General features: G+C 46.7%; 1 protein-coding gene across 1 annotated transcript in view; it reads right to left on the minus strand.

Moving 5' to 3' along the window:
* The window catches only part of CALN1 (calneuron 1), a 1196285-nt gene extending 1183123 nt beyond the window's left edge, over positions 1 to 13162 (minus strand). The window contains exon 1 of the mRNA XM_085649815.1: positions 13042 to 13162. Coding sequence (XP_085505941.1) covers positions 13042 to 13162 — 121 coding nt within the window. The remainder of the gene's footprint in view (positions 1 to 13041) is intronic.
* Positions 13163 to 22054: the final 8892 nt, after the last annotated feature.

The following is a 22054-nucleotide window of genomic DNA, read 5'->3' on the forward strand; positions in this document are numbered from 1 at the left end:
ACAGAAATTGCAGGTTTTTTAAGCTTCAGAATTTTGTAGACAGTTCTAATATTTTTTAGGCTGTAAGTGTGGATTTCACTTGACAGAAGCACTGAAATGACATTGCCATCAGCCCGTGATTCCCTACTGTTAGTGGTTGATGGTGGCGGTCTATGGGAACGAGACAACTTCTACAGGAGACATTCATTTGTGGATTTCTTATAAATGTTTGAAGCTGAATCCATCAAAAACAATCGCTCCTTTCCCAACATGATCTTCGCTCTAACCAATTCCATACAGTGACCACAATTGATGGATGCTCACACTTGCCCAACTGAGAAAACATGTAAACTTGGCATCATTTTGGATTAAAATCTTACCTTGGACCCTTAACTTGGAACTTTATCCTGCTTTTGCCATCTTAAAATTCTGCTGCACATTGTATCCTTTCTTTACCAACACTACCATATACAAGTGGTTAATTCCAGCCCTTGTGACGAACTTCCACTGCACACACCCAAAGGCAGTGCCCTATAGGGGTTGGTTGACGGCCATAACTTCTGCCAAAAGCCATGCTCAAACACAATTTTTTGTCCATTTGTCCAAGGCTTGCCTCGTTTAATACAGAATCATAAATCAGTTTTAACTTGTTTTTAGAAAAATAATTTTGCATTTTTATATACCAAATGACTCCGTGAATTATAATGGATAAATATAGGTAATTCCAAAAAACGAAACTGAATTTCAATAATGGTTGTGTCAACAAACCCCAATCAAAGTTCAAAGTTCAAAAGACCTTTATTCGAATTTCATAAAATCCATAAAAGTACAACAATAAGAACAATTCATTTTCGCAATAAATCAAAATACAATTTCATAATTATTAAAAAACCAATACAGCTCTCATCAGTCAATTTTCAGGGGTTTTTCATCATCTTACGTGCGCGTATTATCAGTCTCAAAAAAGTGCTAGTGCGAAAAATTAATTCATCTGTATCCAGGGAAAATAGCATTGAGCAAGACTCCCCCAAAGAGAGGGGTCTTTGTTTTCTAAAATAAGGGGTTAAAAACCAATTAATATATTTTAGGTAAAATTTACAGAAGAATAGGAAGTGCAGATCGTTCTGTGTACTAGTGCCATCGCACGGACATGGGTTATATTGTGTTGTGTGGTGATAACCCAGGGGAAAACCCAATAGAAATTTCACGGAGCCTGCCCTAAGACGAAATAGCAAAGATCTTTCCCAGTTGGACATGGGGAGGATGAGGTAGGGTGGAAGTGGTTGCCTACACAGATCATTCCCTATGTATGTAACAACAGTGCGTTTAAGTATTTCCCTTCCCATTCTTTCTGAGTAAAAAAGTGCATATAGTGCTTGTTTGACCTCAACCTTGTCTTTAAGCTCAATTCTGGATGGGTCGGAGAAAAGATCGCCTCTGTCCAAGGCACGCAATGTTTTTGAAACTCCCGCAAGCCAAGGGATTGCTAAGCCGTGGTCACATTTGAGGCGGTCTTTTATAATATCTTGTGTTAAGGTTGCTGAGTTGTTCCTCCAGATCCTAATCCGGAATAGAGCTGGTCTAGTTCTGATAAAGTCGCAAACATAGGGGAGGTTTAGTTCTTTATGACAAATAAATTCAGAGGATGAGATTGGGGCGCCCAGTATTTTCCTACAAAAACGACTTTCTTCACGCTGAATTCCGGGACTTTTCCCCAATCCCCAGACCTCAGCCCCATATGTGGCTACAGGAATGCACTGTGATCTAAAAAAATTTAAAATAGCTCTAGTGGCGCCTATTTTCTTTGGGCGTGAAAGACTCAGGGCCCGATTCACAGAACTAACTTAAGACAAAATCCTAAACTTACTACCATTTTAACCATTTTAACTTTAGGACTCCTAAATGCCTTCTGTGAATACCGAAAGTCTTAAAATTAGGATTTTTCTCAATTTAGTAGTCCTAAATTTAGGACTCCTAACTTTAGGACTCCTAAATGCCTTCTGTGAATACCAAAAGTCTTAAAATTAGGATTTCTCTCAGTTTAGTAGTAGTATAGTTAGGACTCCTAACTTTAGGACTCCTAAATGCCTTCTGTGAATACCGAAAGTCTTAAAATTAGGATTTTTCTCAATTTAGTAGTCCTAAATTTAGATTTAGGACTACTAAATTGAGAAAAATCCTAATTTTAAGACTTTCGGTATTCACAGAAGGCATTTAGGAGTCCTAAAGTTAGGAGTCCTAACTATACTACTACTAAACTGAGAGAAATCCTAATTTTAAGACTTTCGGTATTCACAGAAGGCATTTAGGAGTCCTAAAGTTAGGACTCCTAACTTCTGTGAATACCGAAATGAGTAAGTGCCTTCTGTGAATACCAAAATGAGTAAGTGCCTTCTGTGAATACCAAAATGGTAGTAAGTTTAGGATTTTGTCTTAAGTTAGTTCTGTGAATCGGGCCCTCAATATAGAATTGGTGGCTTTCGAGAACTTGCCCATGGCGTGGGCAGAATGCCCACTCCATGAGCCGTTCGCAGCGAAAACCAACCCTAAATATGGAAATGAGGTTACAGATTCTAATTTATCTGACCCTATATGTATAGTATTGAGCTTTCGTTTCCCAGGCCCACATGGCATAATAAAAGATTTTTTTAAATTTGCACGCAGATCTAGGGCCTCCATGTTTTGAACGAAGATTTCAACAAGCAAACGGAGGGCATTTGGAGTGCGGCCCATGAGGACCGCATCGTCTGCGTATAATAAAACTGGCAATGGGTACCCCTGGATAATTGGGACATCTCTAGTCACTTGTTTCAGTGCTTTAGCTAGGCCATTGATGTAAATAATAAACAGCACGGGTGCTAAAACGCACCCCTGTCTGATCCCCCTGCCTATTTTTATGGCTCCGGATACTTCTCCACCCATCCCAATCCTGACTTGTGCCTTAAGGTCAGTGTGAAGGTAAGCCAGGAAGTTTACAAGGGCCTCATCCAGTCCATAATTAAGAAGCATGGCCCACAGTTTAGATCTATTAACTAAATCGAAAGCGGATGAAAGATCCATGAATGCAAGGTAGATAGGGGACGATCGAGCAACGTTATACTTATCAATTATCAACTTTAGATTCAAACATTGCTCCACCGTGCCCACCTTGCACCTGAAACCCATCTGGCACGGGTCCAATAGATCTATGTCTTCAGTCCACTCTACCACCCTGTTATAGATGACTCGCCCGAGAATTTTTAAGGTGTTATCCAAAAGCGAGATCGGACGGTAGTTCACTGGGTCTGACCTGTCGCCCTTTTTAAAAATTGGGACTATGATACTGGTAGCCCAAGTTTTGGGCATGGGCACTGTTGGCAGGCTATTAAAAACATTAAGAAGAATTGGTGCCCATAAATCCGGCTTGTGCTTAATAACGTCTATGGGGAGTCCATCAGGACCTGGGGCCTTGTTACCAAGGCTCTCTCTGATGGCTACCTCTACCTCATAGAGGTCAATCTGTAAGCCGCGCAGCTGTCCAGGGGCAGAGATAGTTACTTCCTCGGGAAGGGCGGCATATATTTTGGAGAAATGGGCCTCCCAGGTACTGCTGGTTATATTACAGCTAATTGGGGATAGATGTTTGCCCATGTCTCACATTTTCCTGACGGCTGACCAGAAGGGGCCGCTGCTCTTCAAGTTAGCACTTCCAACCAGCGATTCCCACTGTTCCGTCAGTAATGCAGCCTTCCTTTCAGCTATTTTTAGTTTGTAGTATTTCCTAGCTGCCTGTACCTCTGCTGTGCTCCTTGGCTTGGTGGTTAGTGCCCTACGCAGTTCCCTGTTTGCTGTTGAACAGGCGGAATCAAACCACCTTGGCTCTTTCCCTTTCTTTGGCAGTGGGACTGACAAAGTCATTTTTATTGCTAAACACAGTTTGCCAAAATCCGTAATTATTCTGTGACTATTCCCATCTAGAGATAAACAGGAATTAATTAATTCGGGATGTTCATTTTTCACACTTTCTAATATGGCCCCGCTGTCAATTCCCCTCCATTTTAATCTCAGGCCATCACCAGAAGGTGTGCTATCTCTTGCTCCGTTTAAATTGGCATATACCGGACTGGAGCCTAAATGCAGGTTAATTGTGAGGGGGTTATGATCTCCAAATGATGTCTCTATCACTTTGGATTCAGAGTAAAAATCATTATTATAAAAATGTATTAAATAAATCCTAGTCTTTCGCTTTAACTCAAGGATCTGAATATTCGGGTTCCCTCCTGATAAGTCTTTGATGGTGCCACCCGCCAATGTCCTGATACCGATAAATAGTCCTCCCACTGCACGACCGAAAACAGGCTTAGGTGCAGTCACACTGAAGCAATGGTAGCCCTCTATATGTAGATTCCCTACAGCCCATGTCTCTTGAAACATAATAATGTCTTTACCATCCAATAGCTGGACCCATTGAGGGTCTGACAATCTTGGTTCTAAGCCAGCAACGTTCCAGCTAAGGATTGACAAGTCAGAATGACTAAAGGAACCAGGGAACTTATTCCTAACACTCTGCTTAGGTTGAGTTGGTATGGTAGTTACATCCTCATGTATGACTGAGGGTAGGACAGTAACGTCATGCGCTGCCATTGTCTGGGTTGTGTTGGTTTGTGTTAGGTGTGAATGTTCCCCAGTAACATTAGATACCTCTTCACATTCAATATTATTTTCTTTGTTCCCCAGTCAATCCTGATCTTCTAGGTTTGAAAAAGCATGTTCAAACCGGTTATAAGTTGGAATATTGTACATGCACCTCAACTCATTCTGGGGCTTGTTGCAATTTTGATTAATCCCTGCAAAAAGCCTCTCCCTTGGGATGTGCTGGGGCAAAATGGGAAAGAATGGATGTGACATTGGGTATACTGGGGGTGCGGTCTGGTGACCTAATGGGGGGCCATTCCTAAAATTGGAATTTTGATCCTGGTGGCACAATCGGCGGTTATCCCTGATATTGTGATTTAGGTCCAATTGATATGCTGAGGGGTTATTCCCGGGATTAAAATTAAAATCTGTTAAGTGCCTGTAGAAGTATCCCAGAGGGAGCAGAGTAGTGTTAAATTCCCAAGGTGAGGGCAGTGGAGCTTTTGCAAGTGTAGTTTGCGCCCATTGCGGGGACCTAAAATTTATAATTATGCAGTCCCCCTCGGGCCCACCCACCCGACTCTTTGGGTATGAATAATCTCCCCTGCTCCTTCCATTGGAAAAGTACAGTTTCCAGATAACCAATGGAGGGTTCTATTTTTAAGAGTTGTGGGGTTTTCCTCTTGATCCTTCCTCAATTTAGGTACATTAACTAGGACCAACACGTAGGCCCCACACTCTGGGCGTAAACTGATACGAACCGGGATCTGTCTCATATTGGTTGCTGCAGTTTGGTCCGACTTAGCTGATGGGGGATTTCGGGGATTTCGGGCATCATTATTGGCTTGTCTAGGTGGTGCCCTTTTGCTTTTAGCGGTGGTTTGATCCATACCTTCTGGGCTATCTGCCTTAGTTGTTTTAGGATTGGGTGCCCGTTTGGCTGGAAATTCCGCATTTGATGAGTTTTTACTTGTGCTCGGTTTTGGTTTTGGTGTTGGCAAAGGGGCGTTAATATGGGCATTTGTGTTCGTGCTAACCACGATGTTTTTGGGTTTGTCTGCAGTGATCGTCCCCGAATTTGGTGTGATTGTTAAGTTATGCCCTGTGCCCAGTTTTATCACATGATCATCTAATGCTCTCAGCCTCCTATCTATGTTGAGGACTTGTTGGTTAATTGGCCCTAAAAGGGTGGTTATCAGGGTCTCCATCCTCCCCCAGAAGCCCTCGTTCCCCAGCACTGCACTAGCTTCTATAATTTGGGAATCCATCTCACTAGATTGACCTTCCCCCTTATCCTCATTTTGCTCTACAGGGGCAGGGGTCCTCCGTAATTGATTGCGTCCACCCTTATCTCTATGTTTATTCGGCGCTGGCTCTGTGTGTTTCTGTTTTCGCTTAACTTTTTGCCTCTTAGCTTTCTGCCCCCTGGTTTGCATCGATATACTGACGCTTTTGTCCCTGTCTGTAGTTAACACATCAAAATCGGGGCATGGTCCTGTGCCCTCTAAGTGTGCCTGGTCATTAACTAAGGGTAAAGAAGAATCAAGGCTCCTATTCATGCTTGACCTTAGCATGGTAGGGGTTAACGAGAGCCTGCTGTCGGTAGAGAAATGTCCAGGGGGTACCGTGTCTACGATTATACAGTTCTCATTAGAGTCAGCGCCTGGGAGCCCCGCATAAGATGTAGCAAGCAGGGAATCCAGTGAGTTTTCTTGATGCATGAGTAAGGGCAGGGTCGGTGGAAGCGAGAGGCGCCTTTCGGTATTCTGGATGGCCGTAGCGACAACACCAATAGTCTTCTGGAGCAATTTGTCTATGGCTGTCAAGCTAGGCAATGGGGTAGTGGGAGTTGTTACAGGCATTTTCTGCTTACCATTTGGCCTGGGCACAGCTGGTGTTCTTTTCCCCATATTTAGTGTTTGGCCGGATATACTATACAACAGATGACGTCCTTCCTACCATAGGTTGGAATATGCCCCCAAAGGTAATTAAATCTTGTCACTAACCCTAAACGGTCAGCCAAGGGGGGTGGCCCAGCCCAGCCTTGTTCTGCCTAGGACGGCCGCAGACGGCCCGCCGTTTGCCCGGGCTTCTCCCGGGACGCTTCCGCACCCTCCCGCGCAGCGGGTGCCTAGGCGACTAATATATCGCGAGAGGGTCCAGTGGGCGGAGTCACAGCGCGGTAGCAGGTGGTGAAGCAGGGACTCCTGGGTGATCGAGTCCCTGCAAGGCGTCCTCTTTACAATCTCCCCGGACGAGGAGCCAGCCCAGGACACAGGCACCAGCCGGCAACAGGTCAGTGCCGACCCATGATCTGGAGCAGCGGCGGCACCAGGGGCTCAACTCTCCCAAGGCAGCAGGCCACGAGCGAAGGTCAGTGCTCCTTCCCCCAGCAGCGGCACCCCCAATCATATCCTACCTGCCCCTCCATTCCACCAATTTATAAATATGTTAACTGTTAAATTCTCTGAAGAGAACCTATGTTTAAAATATTTAACTGTTACGTGACATTTGCTGCCTGTGTCTGGATTTCATTCAACATCCTTCTTGCTCACACTGCCCTTTATTTGAATGTCTGTTAGTGCACTCACTTCTTAATTGCATACTCATTACTTGCCAGGATGTCTTTCAACTGGCCAGACAATTCGGCCCTCATGAAGTGGTACAGGCGAACAGCCTGTGGCTTTTCAGTGGCTTGCGCCAGTCATGCTACCATAACAAAGTGAAATTCAACTAAGATTTTCCAGTGAAATCAGAGAATGTATTTTACTGGTGCATGACAATTGATGAGCTACTGTTTTTCCAGGAGTTTTTAACTGTTGGATTTCCCAAAAATAAACTGTTAGAGCAGAGGTCTTCAAACTTTTTTGCTTTGAGCCCTCCTAAGCAAGTTGTTTTGAATTCAGGCCCCCCTCCAAAACTTTATGAGAAGGATTGGGGGAGCGGTAGAAACGGGCCAAGCACAGGGGACAAGACTTATGTAGTTCACAGTCCACACTGAATGTGAGACTTCTAAAACCGCAATTACATCGAACCACTAATTGACCCAAAAATACTGCTCCCCATAATTGGAGTGTTGTGAACCCCTCATACTACTGGGCCCCAATGCAACTGCGCCTGCAGCACCAATGATAACCGAGGTCCTGCATAGCAGGCTATCACCTCTGCTGCTTTCACCTATTCCCCACCTTGCTTAACCATCATGCCAACCAAGCAGCAGGCTCTCTGTCCCTTTCAAGAACAAACCGAAGCTCCCACATGATATCCCTCTTTTTTCTGCAAGGGTGCCCTAAAGTTACATTTGACAATAAGTCCTCTTGACCCCTTTTTAAAGTGAAAGTGATAATTGTGATGCAGTGTGCCACTCAGAACCCTAGACTGCTGCACCTACTTCACTAATGATAACCCGCTTTGCATAGCAGAAGCTATCTCCTCTGCCATTTGTTAAAAAGAGGGCTCCCATTTTGCCACACCCCCTCCCTGCCATGTCTGTGAGGCTAAACTAAGGAGCCTTCTCTGCTTCAATTTTCCCCTCCCTTGAGCCATTTCTCCGAGGCTGAAAGCAACACTGACATACAAGTGTGCATTGGGCCCTAATGCAAGCCAAGGAGGGTGGAAAAACTGCCATGATTGTGGTTTACTTGGCTCCTCATGCCATGGGGCCCCTGGTGCCACTCTACCTGCTGCACCAATGATAGTTTCTGGCCTCGAGTGTGGGAAAAAAAGCAGTAAGTGTGATCTGGGCTCTAATGCTAGAGAGGGCAATGGACCCCTACAGCACCTTTTTCATAGTAAGGAAGAAATAATTGTGGGATAGTGGTCACTTACACCGTTGCCTCAGTACATGTTACACTAATGATTGTGGTGGCCCTTTAATAAAAATTAAAAAAAAGCCCCTATATACTGCACTCTTCCTGGGGGGCATCTCTCTGAGGAAGTCGTCTCCGTTCATTTGTAAATTAAAAAACTAGCCCCCACATAGTGCCCCTTGTTCTGAGCCGTATCTTTGTCACTACCCATGGATCTTGTTCCTTTTGTGTTTCTCCTCTGTCGTTACTAATTAATAATGATTCATAGTCACAGTGCTTTCTGTCGCAAGCTGGGACTTCATAGCACTATAAATACATAAATCAGTATTCCACACTGCGCCAACTAGGATACAATTCTGTGCCGGTCTGGTCTCACACACAAACACACAGACATCTACAGTGATCACATTAACCAACTGAGATGTCACATTTGGCACAATAAGATTACTTTTTTTTGTGGTAATTTTATATAGCGCAAATTTGACCCGAGATGTTGCAGCACTTTACATGAGCACACATTACAGTACACAAGGTCACGTTCGTTTGTAGGCATGGGAGATTAAGCGATTTATCCAGAAAAACAGGACCTTTAACTTGCATTTATTTTTTATTTCAGTGTGTGGGTTACTTTGTTGCCTTTGTAACTGCGTATAAAAAAACAAAATCCTTACAGAATCGTTTGTTCTTAGCCACCTCTTAGACCCTGCCACCACACTCAATGACCCCAGCCCCCATATTGAGGGGTTTCTATACTTTACACTTCAAGTCTGTTTGTAAATTAAAACGGCCTGGAAATGCACCAAATAAAGAAGGCGACACTTCCAGGCGATCTTCATTTACAATTCTTTGCTGAGGCATTTGCGCCCCCCTGGGAATGCCTTCACTGACCCCCAGGGTGGCGCGCCCCTTAGTTTGAAGACCTCTGTGTTAGAGTGAGAGGTTAAAAAAGCCTTGAGAGAAACTGGATTAAAAATATGGGGAAAAGTGACATACCGGCGGCACAAGGGGCTTGTAAATAAGCCCCTCAGTCTGCTGCTGATTCACTGTTATGGAAGCTGTGCAGTCCAAATTTATTGAGTTTGCGATTAGGCATTTGCATCGTTACTTAAATTTGCAGTTTTTCACAGAAATGTTCAACAAAATATGTTTAAAAAATGAGGCCTTATTACTAGTACATCTTAAAATTCCAACACCCGTGCAAACCACTGTTTAAGAGTAAATCAGGTACCTCACCCGCTAAGCCTTGGCAGATCAAACCGGTTAAAATTTATCACCTGAAAAAGTCCTATAAATAACGTAACACGTGTTTGGTGGTGCAGTAAACACTGAAATCTGAATACCCATTTTCAGGTTAAAACTCGTATTTGTCAATACTTATCACACCTGGTAAATAACAAACCACGTGGTGTCGTTCTTTAACAAATGCAAAACAAACTCGTAATTCAGATCAAAGAATTAAAGTCACTGTTGCTTTTAAAAAAATATACACAAAATAGTGACCTTCCAAAAACATCAAGAGAGACGCATAGGAAAGATGTTCATAGAGAATTGTCAATACGAAACTCACACGAAAATAAATTCATTGAATCTAAAAGAACAGCTGGTGCTGCAAATAAAAAACACAATCAACGACCCTGTTACCCGGTCTTGAGCACATGTTTTACTCACACTGGTCTCCAGGAAGTCGAAAGTACTCGAATATGTGTGTTCAGGCAGCAGAACCCATGACTAAAAGGTGTACTGATTTGCAACTACACTTAGACATTACGTGTTCTTTATAAAAGGAAAAACACAAATACATTAAGCGATGTCTTGTATAATTTACAAAGCCCTGATTTTCAATAAAACCTTTTCAAAACATTCAATTTTTGAAACACAGGTACTATTTTGAGGTACATTCATTCACGAAACCATGGCAACAACATCATTAATTATTTCATACATCAATCAAGTTGGGGGTAGATTTAGGTCTTGCTCATGCTTTCAGCATACTATAGCTGTATCAGGCAGTTGAGTTTAAAACAGTTGCCTCTAACTAAATATACTATTTAAGAATCATGGTTTACCCGTTGAAAAAGGATACATGAGGAAAAAACAAACTTGTATCCTACAAATTAAAAAATCCATTTCACCTACACTATTTATTGTAAATGCCATTTCACCATTTGGTAAAATCCCATTATCTTGAAACTGCCTTCTAAAAGTTTGTTCTTGAATGTCAAAAATATTCCTTTACTTATCCTAATACCCCACCCCATCACGTGTTTTCCCTATATGGCTCGTAGAACACCGCCCTGAACTTTCTCCCCACTTTCCACTCCTTTTCTTGCATTTTTCCTTCCTCATCCTCTCTTCACCCCTCCATATCCCAGGGACATCTTAAGGGTTTTGGGGGCCCGGGGCCAAATGTATTTTGGGGGGCCCTGTTCAGAACAGCTTTGTATTTATGACTCGATATCAGATCTTTCATGCCCTCTTTGGCCTGGTCGCTGACAGTTCAGGGGTACACTGGCCCAAATTCTAAATGTCTTTACATCTTATATTCAGGGATAGTGACGTGTGTTTTCTATACTCTAACACAGCAGCAGCTCACTAATATTACCACAAATAATCTCTGTTACACCCTCCTGTCCAATTTCTCATGTTTTGATCTAAAATAAAAACAAATATGGATGTTGCATGAAATATAAAAACAAAATTTCTCTGCAAAAGGTCTGTCGTAGACCCTCAGGAACAATCCACATGAAAAATAAATTAAGGAGAACGGTATTTAAAACAATCTGTTTAAGAATTATTGAAGGTCTTCAGGGCAAGACCCTCTGCAGAACAAAACTAGCTCTAAGCAGGGGGTGGAGATGACAGCCTGGACCACAGCCCACTTTGCCCATGCCTTGAAACGTCTCTACCCTATCCTCCAGACTCGTTCTCTTTGTTTCTTTCTTTTATCCTCTCTAAACCTCTACTCTTCGTGCCCCCTACCTACCTACATGCTCTTATTCTTTCGCGCCTTTTCCACTTTTATACCCCGTGCCTCAATTTTCCTTTTAATTAAAGGGACCCATTTCCTACAAAATGGTTACAACTTTTCTCCATTTTACACTTCTTTGGCACCCTGTTTCTCTCTTTCCGGACTCTTTTCCTGATCTCTTTTTATATTGCTATTGTCGGCCAAGTGTGCCGCAGTTGTTAATTCAGGTCATGGTACAACCATGAAAAAAGATGACTACGACCCAAGCAATTTATTGTGCCATTACTTTCATTGCTTAGTCTTTCCAAAAAAAAAAAATGCACAATGTTGCAAATCCTTAGGAATTGTTAAAATCTTTTGTAGGCATTTTATAAATTGTTTTATCATCTTGATTCAATGATTTTTTTTCATATTTCTTTCCTGATTTTGGGGCATGTCAAAATATAATTTTTCAAAAAACGTTTTTCAAAGCTTTGTATTTTCATATTTTGTATTCTCACGCTAGAGTTTTTTTTATTAAAACACATCCACAAACGTCAGACAATTGTCAGCTAGCTGCATAAATGTCGTGCATTTGTAAAGTTCAACTAGACAGCACACTCATCTTTTGAACCACATTCCCAGTGTCTTCTCATGTTAATCTCACATGAGCTCTAGTTTTGCCGTACCTTGTGTCTCATTACAGACTTGATAACTGTAATACCTCTACTCTATTTATTTTTACTGAAGGAAACAGAGGCCTTGTCACGTGTTCCATTACACTCAAGACTTTAAATGAACAAATGAATAACCATCTCGTCTATAAACAGAAACATGATCAAGAAGAGGTTTTTGACCGAAAGCTGGGAACCAGAACCAAGGAAATAGCCGAAGCATGCATGAGTGCAAAAAAGGCATGCCATGCAGTATGGCCACCAATATAGCAAGCAGAGTTTTGTAGATTATTTTACTGAAAGATTATTACTTAAATACAAAACGACAATAGCATCTGCACTAGCCGTGAGCAGAGTTTACGGAGTTTTACTATGCAAAACTCGGTGAAGTGCTGGGAAAACCCTGCCCCGTGGAGGAGTTCCGTCATCGGAAGAGTCTGTTAAGTTGTGCTGGTCGCACAGATTTATAGGGCTGGGAGTTTGTCCCATGCTGTAAAATCAGTGCGAATGGCACTACATGTCGTGCCTGAGGGCCCTGCTGCTTTCTGCCGCTCGAGTAGACATTCTACTCGAGCAGCAACTTCCTCAACGCGAGTGGCAGATTTCTCATCGCAAGTGGTAACGATATGGCGCGACCGCCAGCATTGAGAAATCTCACTGGGAGGAGGTCTAGCGTGCAATTTTTTCTCACAAGCAATCGCCAACTTAACCTTGGCAAGCTGTTCGAGAGAAAATCTCTGCTCTGCATTACTTCTCTGAGTTTTTCAGAACTCGCAAAACCCCACAAACTCTGCCGGCAAAGCCGAATTCTCCACCCCCCCAAATCTGCACAAGCTTAGCTACAGCAAAATAGCTTTTCAACTTTATTATCAACATTCACTAAATACTTGTGACTTTTTGAGTCGTGCCCCTCAGAAATGTCTTCACTCATACAGTCTTCGCACACTCACTCAGTGGCATCACGCCCAATAGGTTCATGGATTTGTGCAATTTAAAGTCACAAAATCAAGCGACTTACCATCCATTTCCTCCACTGAGATGTTGGCCAACTGTTCACTCTCGCTGCCAGCGGATAGCGAGCGGTTCAAGTAATGATTTCCCTTGTACAACAAGCCAGCGGTCACATGGTGAAACGGCATCTTCTTCCTGACCAATGAGAGGCAAGCATTGTTAAACAATGTACAGCTAGCAGGTAACATTCATTGTTGGCATTTGTGCAGACAAAATACATAGACTTGTCACAGTGTCAGTCCAACAAAGCCTTCTGAAAATTGTTAAATTTGAGATATATTTTAGCACATATAAAATCTGTACCTGATGATTAGCACATTTACTTTTTTGTACTTGAAAGCTTGGAAGCTTTCTTAAATTAACTGATTACACGTTGTACAGCTGGTTGGTTTTGCTTTTTATTTTTATAATCCACTTAGTTGAATTTTTTTGCATAGCATTAGGACCATTTCTAAGTCACTTCTATAGGCTTAAATGATTCAAATCAGTGGGTCTTAACATTTTGATATTTCTGGACCCCAACTTAATCATCACTGGAATCCGGCGACGCCCACAAAGTACATATTGGAATCTTAGGACCCCCATTGTGTCATTATTGGAATCTGTGGATCCCGGGCTAAGCAATTTTGGTGATTTGAACCAAAAAACAATATACCTAATTACAGAAATAAGCATTTATCACACTAATATTCATTTTGTTTCTTTATTTACTTCTGATGCATTTATATGTTATTATTATATTTTTTATTTCCTAAGCTTTCGCGAACCTCCTGAGTAGGTGGCGCGGACCCCGGGGGTCCTTGGACTACAGGTCAAGACTGCTGATTCAGATAATTCTGGTAACAGTCCCATACTGCATAGCTTTGTTGTATTTCCGCCCTCCTATTACACTTCTTCTCCCTTAACTTTTGAACCGCTAACCCCACACAAAGGAAGCATGGAGTTTTGGGTGATACCTCCTCGCTAGATGGGTTCTGTTCAGACTGAGGGTCAGATTCCATAGTGCTGGGCAATTGTACGCTGAATCGCTTACTTGTCGCTGCAATTAGTCAATTTTGCACCAGTCTACAACTGACAGGAATATCGACCATCTTGTATAAAACAGTACTTTCGCACTAGTAGTAAAATGTAGTTTATTAGTTAATAAAAACCGTAAACATAATAACCCCCCAAAAAAGAGGTCATACTTTTGACATAACCATTCGATGGAGATTTAAAAACATGGATGCATCTCACCTATTCCTAGGGAAGCCTTGTCTGGGGCCTCCCCGCCTCCCTCCCAACCATTGCACTAGTCACCCATGTGGAAAGTTCAGTGTCGCACAGATTACCAGTGCAAATGTCACCAAAACAGCGCCTGACACCAGTGCAAATGATACCGAACCAGTGCTAAACTGCTCATCACCGAGGCGATGTATGGGAGCTGGCCCTGCTAGCCTTCTTCCTGCTCATCACCGAGGCGATGTATGGGAGCTGGCCCTGCTAGCCTTCTTCCTGCTCATCACCGAGGCGATCTATGGGAGCTAGCCCTGCTAGCCTTCTTCCTGCTCATCACCGAGGCAATCCATGGGAGCTGGCCCTGCTAGCCTTCTTCCTGCTCATCACCGAGGCGATCTATGGGAGCTGGCCCTGCTAGCCTTCTTCCTGCTCATCACCGAGGCGATGTATGGGAGCTGGTCCTGCTAGCCTTCTTCCTGCTCATCACCGAGGCGATCTATGGGAGCTGGCCCTGCTAGCCTTCTTCCTGCCCATCACCGAGGCGATCTATGGGAGCTGGCCCTGCTAGCCTTCTTCCTGCTCATCACCGAGGCGATCTATGGGAGCTGGCCCTGCTCACCTTCTTCCTGCTCATCACCGAGGCGATCTATGGGAGCTGGCCCTGCTAGCCTTCTTCCTGCTCATCACCGAGGCGATCTATGGGAGCTGGCCCTGCTCGCCTTCTTCTCTGCCAAGCAGCCCATATTGTATTCCAAACAGCTGACAGCGAAGCTTTTTTATTAGAGAGATAAATGTTCTAGCCATAAATGGTTTGGCTGATGAATGGGGCTAAGCTATTGTTCTACTAACACAGAATGCAAAGTTCTGTCTGTGAGGACGTTTGTAGTGTCGCGATAGTTCCCCTGACGTGACACGCGTTGGCGTGCACGTCAGGGCACGTCATTTGAGCCCCAATAAATGTGACGTCACGCAGGCACGTAGGCAGAAGCGCCACGGCTGCAGAGACGGAGAGTACGCAACACCGGTGTCCCGTGTCTTATTTAAAGCGCACGCTCTGCACACACCCAGTGGGGGCCCACTGCACATGCCCCCAGCGACACCACAAACTGGCGACGAGAGTGGGCGTGCCCCCGCTCCAGCTCAGCGCGTCCGGTAGGTGAGGCGGCCGTCAGCGCTCCTCGCTCGCGGTGCTCGTGCCCCGCCGGAGCGCGTTACTGTCCCTGCCTCCCGGGTCTGCCTGACACGTGCGCGGAAGCACCGGAGTGCTCCGTAGTGATTGCTGCCTTGCGCTGGGGCCGTCTCTGGCGTCGGCGCCCCAGCGCGCTTCGGTGACCTCAAGTGCCCCGCCCCCCCGGGCCTGGAGAGCGTGCAGCGCCTGTCGTGCCCTGCCCCCGGTGTCGAAGTGTGCCGCCTGGGCCCGCAGCTGCCTGGAAGGCTGGACCACGTGCCCTGAGCCTGTTGGGGCCTGCGATCACGGTCCCTGCTGTCCTGGAGCCCCCCCCTCCGGAGGAATCTGCCACTGCGCAAGGGGGAAAGGTCCCGCAGCCCACGTGGAGGCCCTCATTGTCCTGGGGTGGAGAAGGTCTCGCCCAGCGCTAGGGCGCACGTGCCCGAAGGTCTCGCCCAGCGGTGGAAGGTCTCGCCCAGCGCTAGAGCGCACGTGCCCAAAGGTCTCGCCCAGCACTAGCACACACGGGAGAAGGAGGCTCTGTTCAACACCGCAAGCCGCGCGTGTGCAACATGGCAACGATTCCACCAATAGAGCCGTTCTCTGTCGAGGGGCCCCCATCGACGGTTGCGGCCCGATGGAGAGACTGGGAGGACAGAGTGCGCATCTTTTTCGAAGCCACGAAGGTCCACAGGGATCAAAAGCGCGCAATGATAATTCACCTAGGTGGGAAGGAGATCCACAATATAGTGAAGACGCTTGCGGAAGCCACCCCCAAGACGCACACGACGCTAATAGCGGCGCTCAATGAACACTTCGAGCCAATGGCAAACCGCGACTATGAACGCTTCATATTTCGCCAGGCGCGCCAGTTGCCGGAGGAGTCCCTCGATAAATTCTATGCTCGTCTAAAGAACTTGGCGGCCACCTGCGGGTTTCGAGACGAGACGGAGGAGATAAGAGGCCAGATAATACAGGGCTGTGCGTCCGTCAAGCTGAGGGAGAGGATCTTGGAGGAGTCCGGTAAGCCCCTAGCTGATATCCTGACGATGGGCCGAACGAAGGAACTGTCCAAGGCGCGCGCTGCGCACATGGAGGCGGCCCTGCAAGTGCCAGTAAAGACCGAGCCGGTCAACGCGGTGGCAGTCAAGCCTAAACAGAAGTGGCCCCGACGAAAGCCGGGCCCGGCGACTCAAGAACAACCAAAGTCCTGTGGGTACTGCGGTGGCTCGCCCCACACCCCGTCGGAGTGCCCAGCGCGAGGGACCAAGTGCAGAGGGTGTGGACGTTTTAACCACTTTGAGAAAGTGTGCCGCTCGAAGGGTTTCCGAAGGCCTCGCCAAGCCGTGAACACGGTCGAGGAAGGAGGTCCGGGGGCCAGCGACATGGACGACGATGACGAGGAGGAAAAAGTCATACACCGGGTACACATGATAGGCACGGCGGCCCGCCGGACCAGAAGACTGCCGCAATGCAGCATCCGAGTAGGGTCACAAGAAGTCACGACCGTGGTAGACACGGGGGCCAGCATCAATATCATGGCTGCCGCGATGCACAAATCCATGCGCCCACAGCCCGCGCTCCAGCCCTCGACCATCACAGTGTTCGCCTATGGACAGGAAGAACCGTTAAAGGTACGAGGAAAGTTCAGAACGGTGATATCCCATGGGACGAGGTCCATCACGTCGAATGTTTACGTCACCGAGGACGGACAAGGCATGCTCCTGGGCTGTCGGGCGGCAGAAGATCTGGGAGTGGTGACGTTCGCGTTCGGAGTACACCAAGAGTCAGTACACCACACCCTAGAGGAGTTCGAGGACATCTTTCAAGGGATAGGCAAGTTCCGGGGAAAAGAAGTCCACCTGCATATCGATCCCACTGTCCAGCCAGTAGCCCTCCGGCACCGCCGCATAGCGTTCCACCTCAGGCCACTGGTGGAAGCGGAATTGAAGAAGCTAGAGGCAGCGGGGATCATCGAGAAGGTATCCGGACCGACCCCGTGGGTGTCGCCAATTGTCGTGGCGAAGAAACCCAAGCAGCCAGGCGCAGTCAGAATATGCGTGGACATGAGGCTCCCCAACGCTGCCATCAAAAGGGAGCGACACATCACCCCGACCATCGATGACATCGTGGGGGAAATGGCCGGCGCCAAGTGGTTCTCAAAGCTGGACTTACGATCGGGGTATCACCAATTAGTCCTAGACGAAGCATCCCGGAACATAACCACGTTCTCCACCCATGTAGGTCTGAGGCGTTACACGAGGCTGAGCTTCGGGGTGTCGAGCGCTGCGGAGGTGTTCCAGAACGTGATACAGGAACTGATCGCAGGGATCCCCGGAGCGATCAACGTCAGTGACGACATCATGGTCCATGCCACGACCGTAGCGGAACACAACGAGCGGCTAGTGCAGGTGCTACGACGGATACGAGACGCCGGTCTCACACTACATCGAGAGAAGTGCGAATTCCTGTGCCGGAAGATCCAGTTCTTCGGCTATACCTTCTCGGCCGATGGCGTCAACCCGGATCCGGACAAGGTCAAGGACATCAAGGAGGCAGCTGCCCCTGCCAATGTCACGGAGGTGAGGAGCTTTCTAGGCATGGTGAACTATTGTGGCAGGTTCATCAAGGATCTGGCGAACCTCACGGCGCCACTGAGAGAACTTACGAAGGAGTCAACTCCCTGGACATGGAACAGTGACCAGAGCCGAGCCTTCGAGGAAGTCAAACAGGCACTCTCGGAAGCCACGACGCTGGCCTTCTTCGATCCGGCCAAGCTGACACAGATCGCTGTCGATGCCGGCCCAGTTGGGCTGGGCGCGGTCCTGCTGCAGAGGAAGTCAAGTGCCGAGGAATGGACCCCAGTGGCGTTCGCCAGCCGGTCCCTCACTGAGACGGAGCAGAGATACTCCCAAATAGAAAAAGAGGCAATCGCCATTCATTGGGGGTGTCGTCATTTCCACCTGTATGTCTATGGCAAACCCTTTGTTGTGACCACGGATCACAAGCCTTTGATATCCCTGTTTGCCGGCACCTCCACTAAGCCACCACCGCGAATCGAAAAGTGGATGCTGCAATTACAAGACTATAACTGCAAGATCGAGTATCAGCCGGGTGCGCGGAATCCGGCGGACTACCTATCTCGCCACCCCCGCACAGCCACTCCAAAAGAAATGAAGGAGGCGGCAGAAACAGAAGAGTATGTCCGGTACATCACGGCGCGGTCATGTCCCCGGCCTGTGTCCATGGCTAGCCTGTCTCAGGCCACCAGTGAAGACGAGTGCCTCCAAAGAGCAAGAGCGGCAGTCCGAGACAACGGCTGGGCCCGTGCCAGAGAGGAATGGAAGAGCCTAACGCCTCAGGCGAAACAGATAATGGAGAGCCTGCACCATGTGAGAACGGAACTGACGGAGGACGATACAGGGTGTTTGCTGAGAGGCCACCGGCTGGTCATACCGACGGCCCTCACCCAGAGAGTGGTGGATCTGGCTCACGTCGGTCACCAAGGTATGGTCAAGACTAAGTCCAGGCTCCGAACCAAGGTGTGGTTCCCTCTCATGGACGAAATTGTGGAGGCCACCGTTCGAGAATGCCAAGCGTGCCAGTTAACCGGAGAGGTGCCCCGACCAGCCCCCGTAGTGATGGAGCCTCGCCCGAGGAGGCCCTGGTCCAAGATCAGTGTCGATTTTGGCAGCCTGCCCGACGGGCGGCACACCTTGGTGGCCATAGATGATCACTCCAAGTACCCGGAAGTGGAAATATTGACGGTCCTGAGCGCTCAGGAAGTAATCCCGAAGCTCGAAAAAATCATGGCAACACACGGAATCGTCAAGGAAATCAGAACTGATAATGGGTCACCCTTTCAGAGTCAAGACTTCGCGGCGTACCTACAGACTCTTGGGATCCATCACCGACGAATCACCCCCCGATGGCCTCAAGCGAACGGCGAAGCTGAGCGCTTCATGAGGACACTCAATAAAGTTATACGGATTGCCCATGACAAGAGCCAGTCAGTAGAACTTGCCATTTTCACATTTCTCCGCAGCTACCGCCAAACGCCCCACTCAATTACAGGAGTAGCCCCGGCGCACCTGCTGATGGGGCGGGTTGTCACAGACTCAATACCGCATCACCCCGAATGGAAACCCGAAACTCCCAACGACAGTGCCATTGATGCGCGGCGACGGGAAGCGTTTGCTCACGCCGACGCCCGCCGGCGGGCGGTGTCCTCACCACTAGCCCCAGGTGACAATGTACTGATCCGCAATCGGGTGCCAGGGGGCAAGTTTCGCCTGAATTTTGAGCCTCAGCCCTGGACTGTGGAGAAAGTCAGAGGCACGTGCGTGACAGCCCGAAAAGGGGCCGAGAAGATCACAAGAAATGTCTCATACTTCAAGAAAGTCCCAGTGCCCTCCGGGGTGGAGGAACGATGCCAGGACAGGGCTAGGATGGACATGCCGCGAGATGAGACACTGGTGGAGCCCGGGAGTCAGGCGAGTGGAGGAGCGGAGTCCACAGATCACAGACTTGACACCAGGCAGTGCCAGCCAGAGAACTTGCCACCTGAAGCAGCCGGCGTGCCTGAGACCGGAGAGAGCGGCGCAGATGGCGACTCCGGGAGTGGAAGTCCGGATGCTGTGGTGGACCGTGGTGGAGTGCGATATGATCTGCGGCCGCACCCCGCGCCCTCCAGGCGGCTACGAGACTACGTCAAGTAAGACTGTTTAAATTTGTGTTTGTTGCAATGTCAGACTATAGATGCCGAAGGCAGCGGTGCGGGACACTATGGGACCTACTGTCCCTACCTTAGAATGCTGTCACGGATCTGGGGTTAGGTTATTTTGTTGTTTTGTTTGTTGGGGAGGAATGTAGTGTCGCGATAGTTCCCCTGACGTGACACGCGTTGGCGTGCACGTCAGGGCACGTCATTTGAGCCCCAATAAATGTGACGTCACGCAGGCACGTAGGCAGAAGCGCCACGGCTGCAGAGACGGAGAGTACGCAACACCGGTGTCCCGTGTCTTATTTAAAGCGCACGCTCTGCACACACCCAGTGGGGGCCCTCTGCACATGCCCCCAGCGACACCACAGACGTTACACTAGTTTTATTTTTCAATTTTCCGGGGTACATTTATTGTTGTGGAAGAGATGGAGGCCTCACAACGCATTTGCAATAATCAAAACACATCCAATCAAGGAAAAATACAGTAAGCATAAAACCAAACAAACTACTGCTATAAAAACACTCAATTTATGAAGAAAAGCAACAATAAAAACCAGGTCTGTGAATTACTCGAAGAAAGAGGAAAGGAGAAAGCCTAACTTTTAGTGAGCAGTGATAAAAAAAACAACAAGGGAAGAGAAAGATATTTGGGACAAACCCTTCCCTTGCTTCGAAACAAAATCGTGATGATGCATTTTGTATTTGCTAAATGACATGTTATTGCAGTTATTTGTGACAAAAAATGAATAGTCAGAGCAATGCAGAGTAAATTAGCATACGGCTCTGATGTATCAAATGGGCAGCTTTTCCCTGTCTTGATAATTTGGTGATAAACATGTCCTCTCACAGGAGATTGGAGAAAGGAGTGTTACACATAAAAAAATAGTTACAAAAAAAATCTACTAGTTAAAAATCATGAAAATTTCGGACTGTTTAATTTTAATGATAATAATTTAGAGAACGAGTTGACAAGGCGAGGGGTGTTTAGTGCGTATGAATCCCATGGGGCCTATTTATAAAGGTGTTTTTGCAGTAAAGTTCAAATGTACTCCTGTAATACACTTACATGCGTTTTGATTTGCCCCAAAACGTTCAGCTTTCTGTTAGTAAAAGTGCCAAGTACACACAGTCCTTTGTAATTTTACTAAAGGCATATAAATATCCCCATTTTATTCCAATTTCGATGTTTGGGGCTAATAAAAAAAGGCACATAAGAGTACGTAAAAGCATTACTACAGGAATATTTTTTGTATGAACGCCAAATGCCTTTAGGAATAGAGCCATTGTGTGATTGTAAACATTCAGGGACAGATTTAATAATTTTTTCATGCAGCGCAGCAACCATATTTACAGTGCTGCATTGGACAAAAGAGACAACACAGTGTGCAGCCGTATCTACTGCGATGGGTCTCTGCTGTCATCGCCTGCGCTGGCACTCTTATAGACTGCCCTCCAAGACGCACTGCACCTTTCCAGCACAGACTCCTACCTCTAGATGAATATAAAAGCATCCAGCATACTGAGTGTGTAGTGATCCTCAGTACACAGGCAATGGGTGGGTTGTTGGGAGCCATGAAATCACTTTACCTTCCTAGCACCTCCGACAATGTAGAGAGTAAGGGCCATATGCATGAACACATTTTCTCATAGACACAGAATGGGCAAAACCCTTTGATGCATCTGGCCCTAAGCCTTTAGTAAAGGCACAGGGGATAGGGTTCAGCCAAACCAATACAAAAGTGTTTCTCCTGGACATATTGTTTCAATCCAAACTTTCACTATATGGATGCTTAATTATCAACAGAAGAACAACAGATATGACTTCGATGTAAAAAAAAATACCAAGTTATTGTGATACAATAACCTTTTTGATGTTTTGATTGTATACAGTTGTTTTCTACGTTATTTTTG

Source organism: Triturus cristatus, chromosome 3_2 (assembly GCF_964204655.1).
Source record: "Triturus cristatus chromosome 3_2, aTriCri1.1, whole genome shotgun sequence".
NCBI classification, from domain to species: Eukaryota; Metazoa; Chordata; class Amphibia; order Caudata; family Salamandridae; genus Triturus; species Triturus cristatus.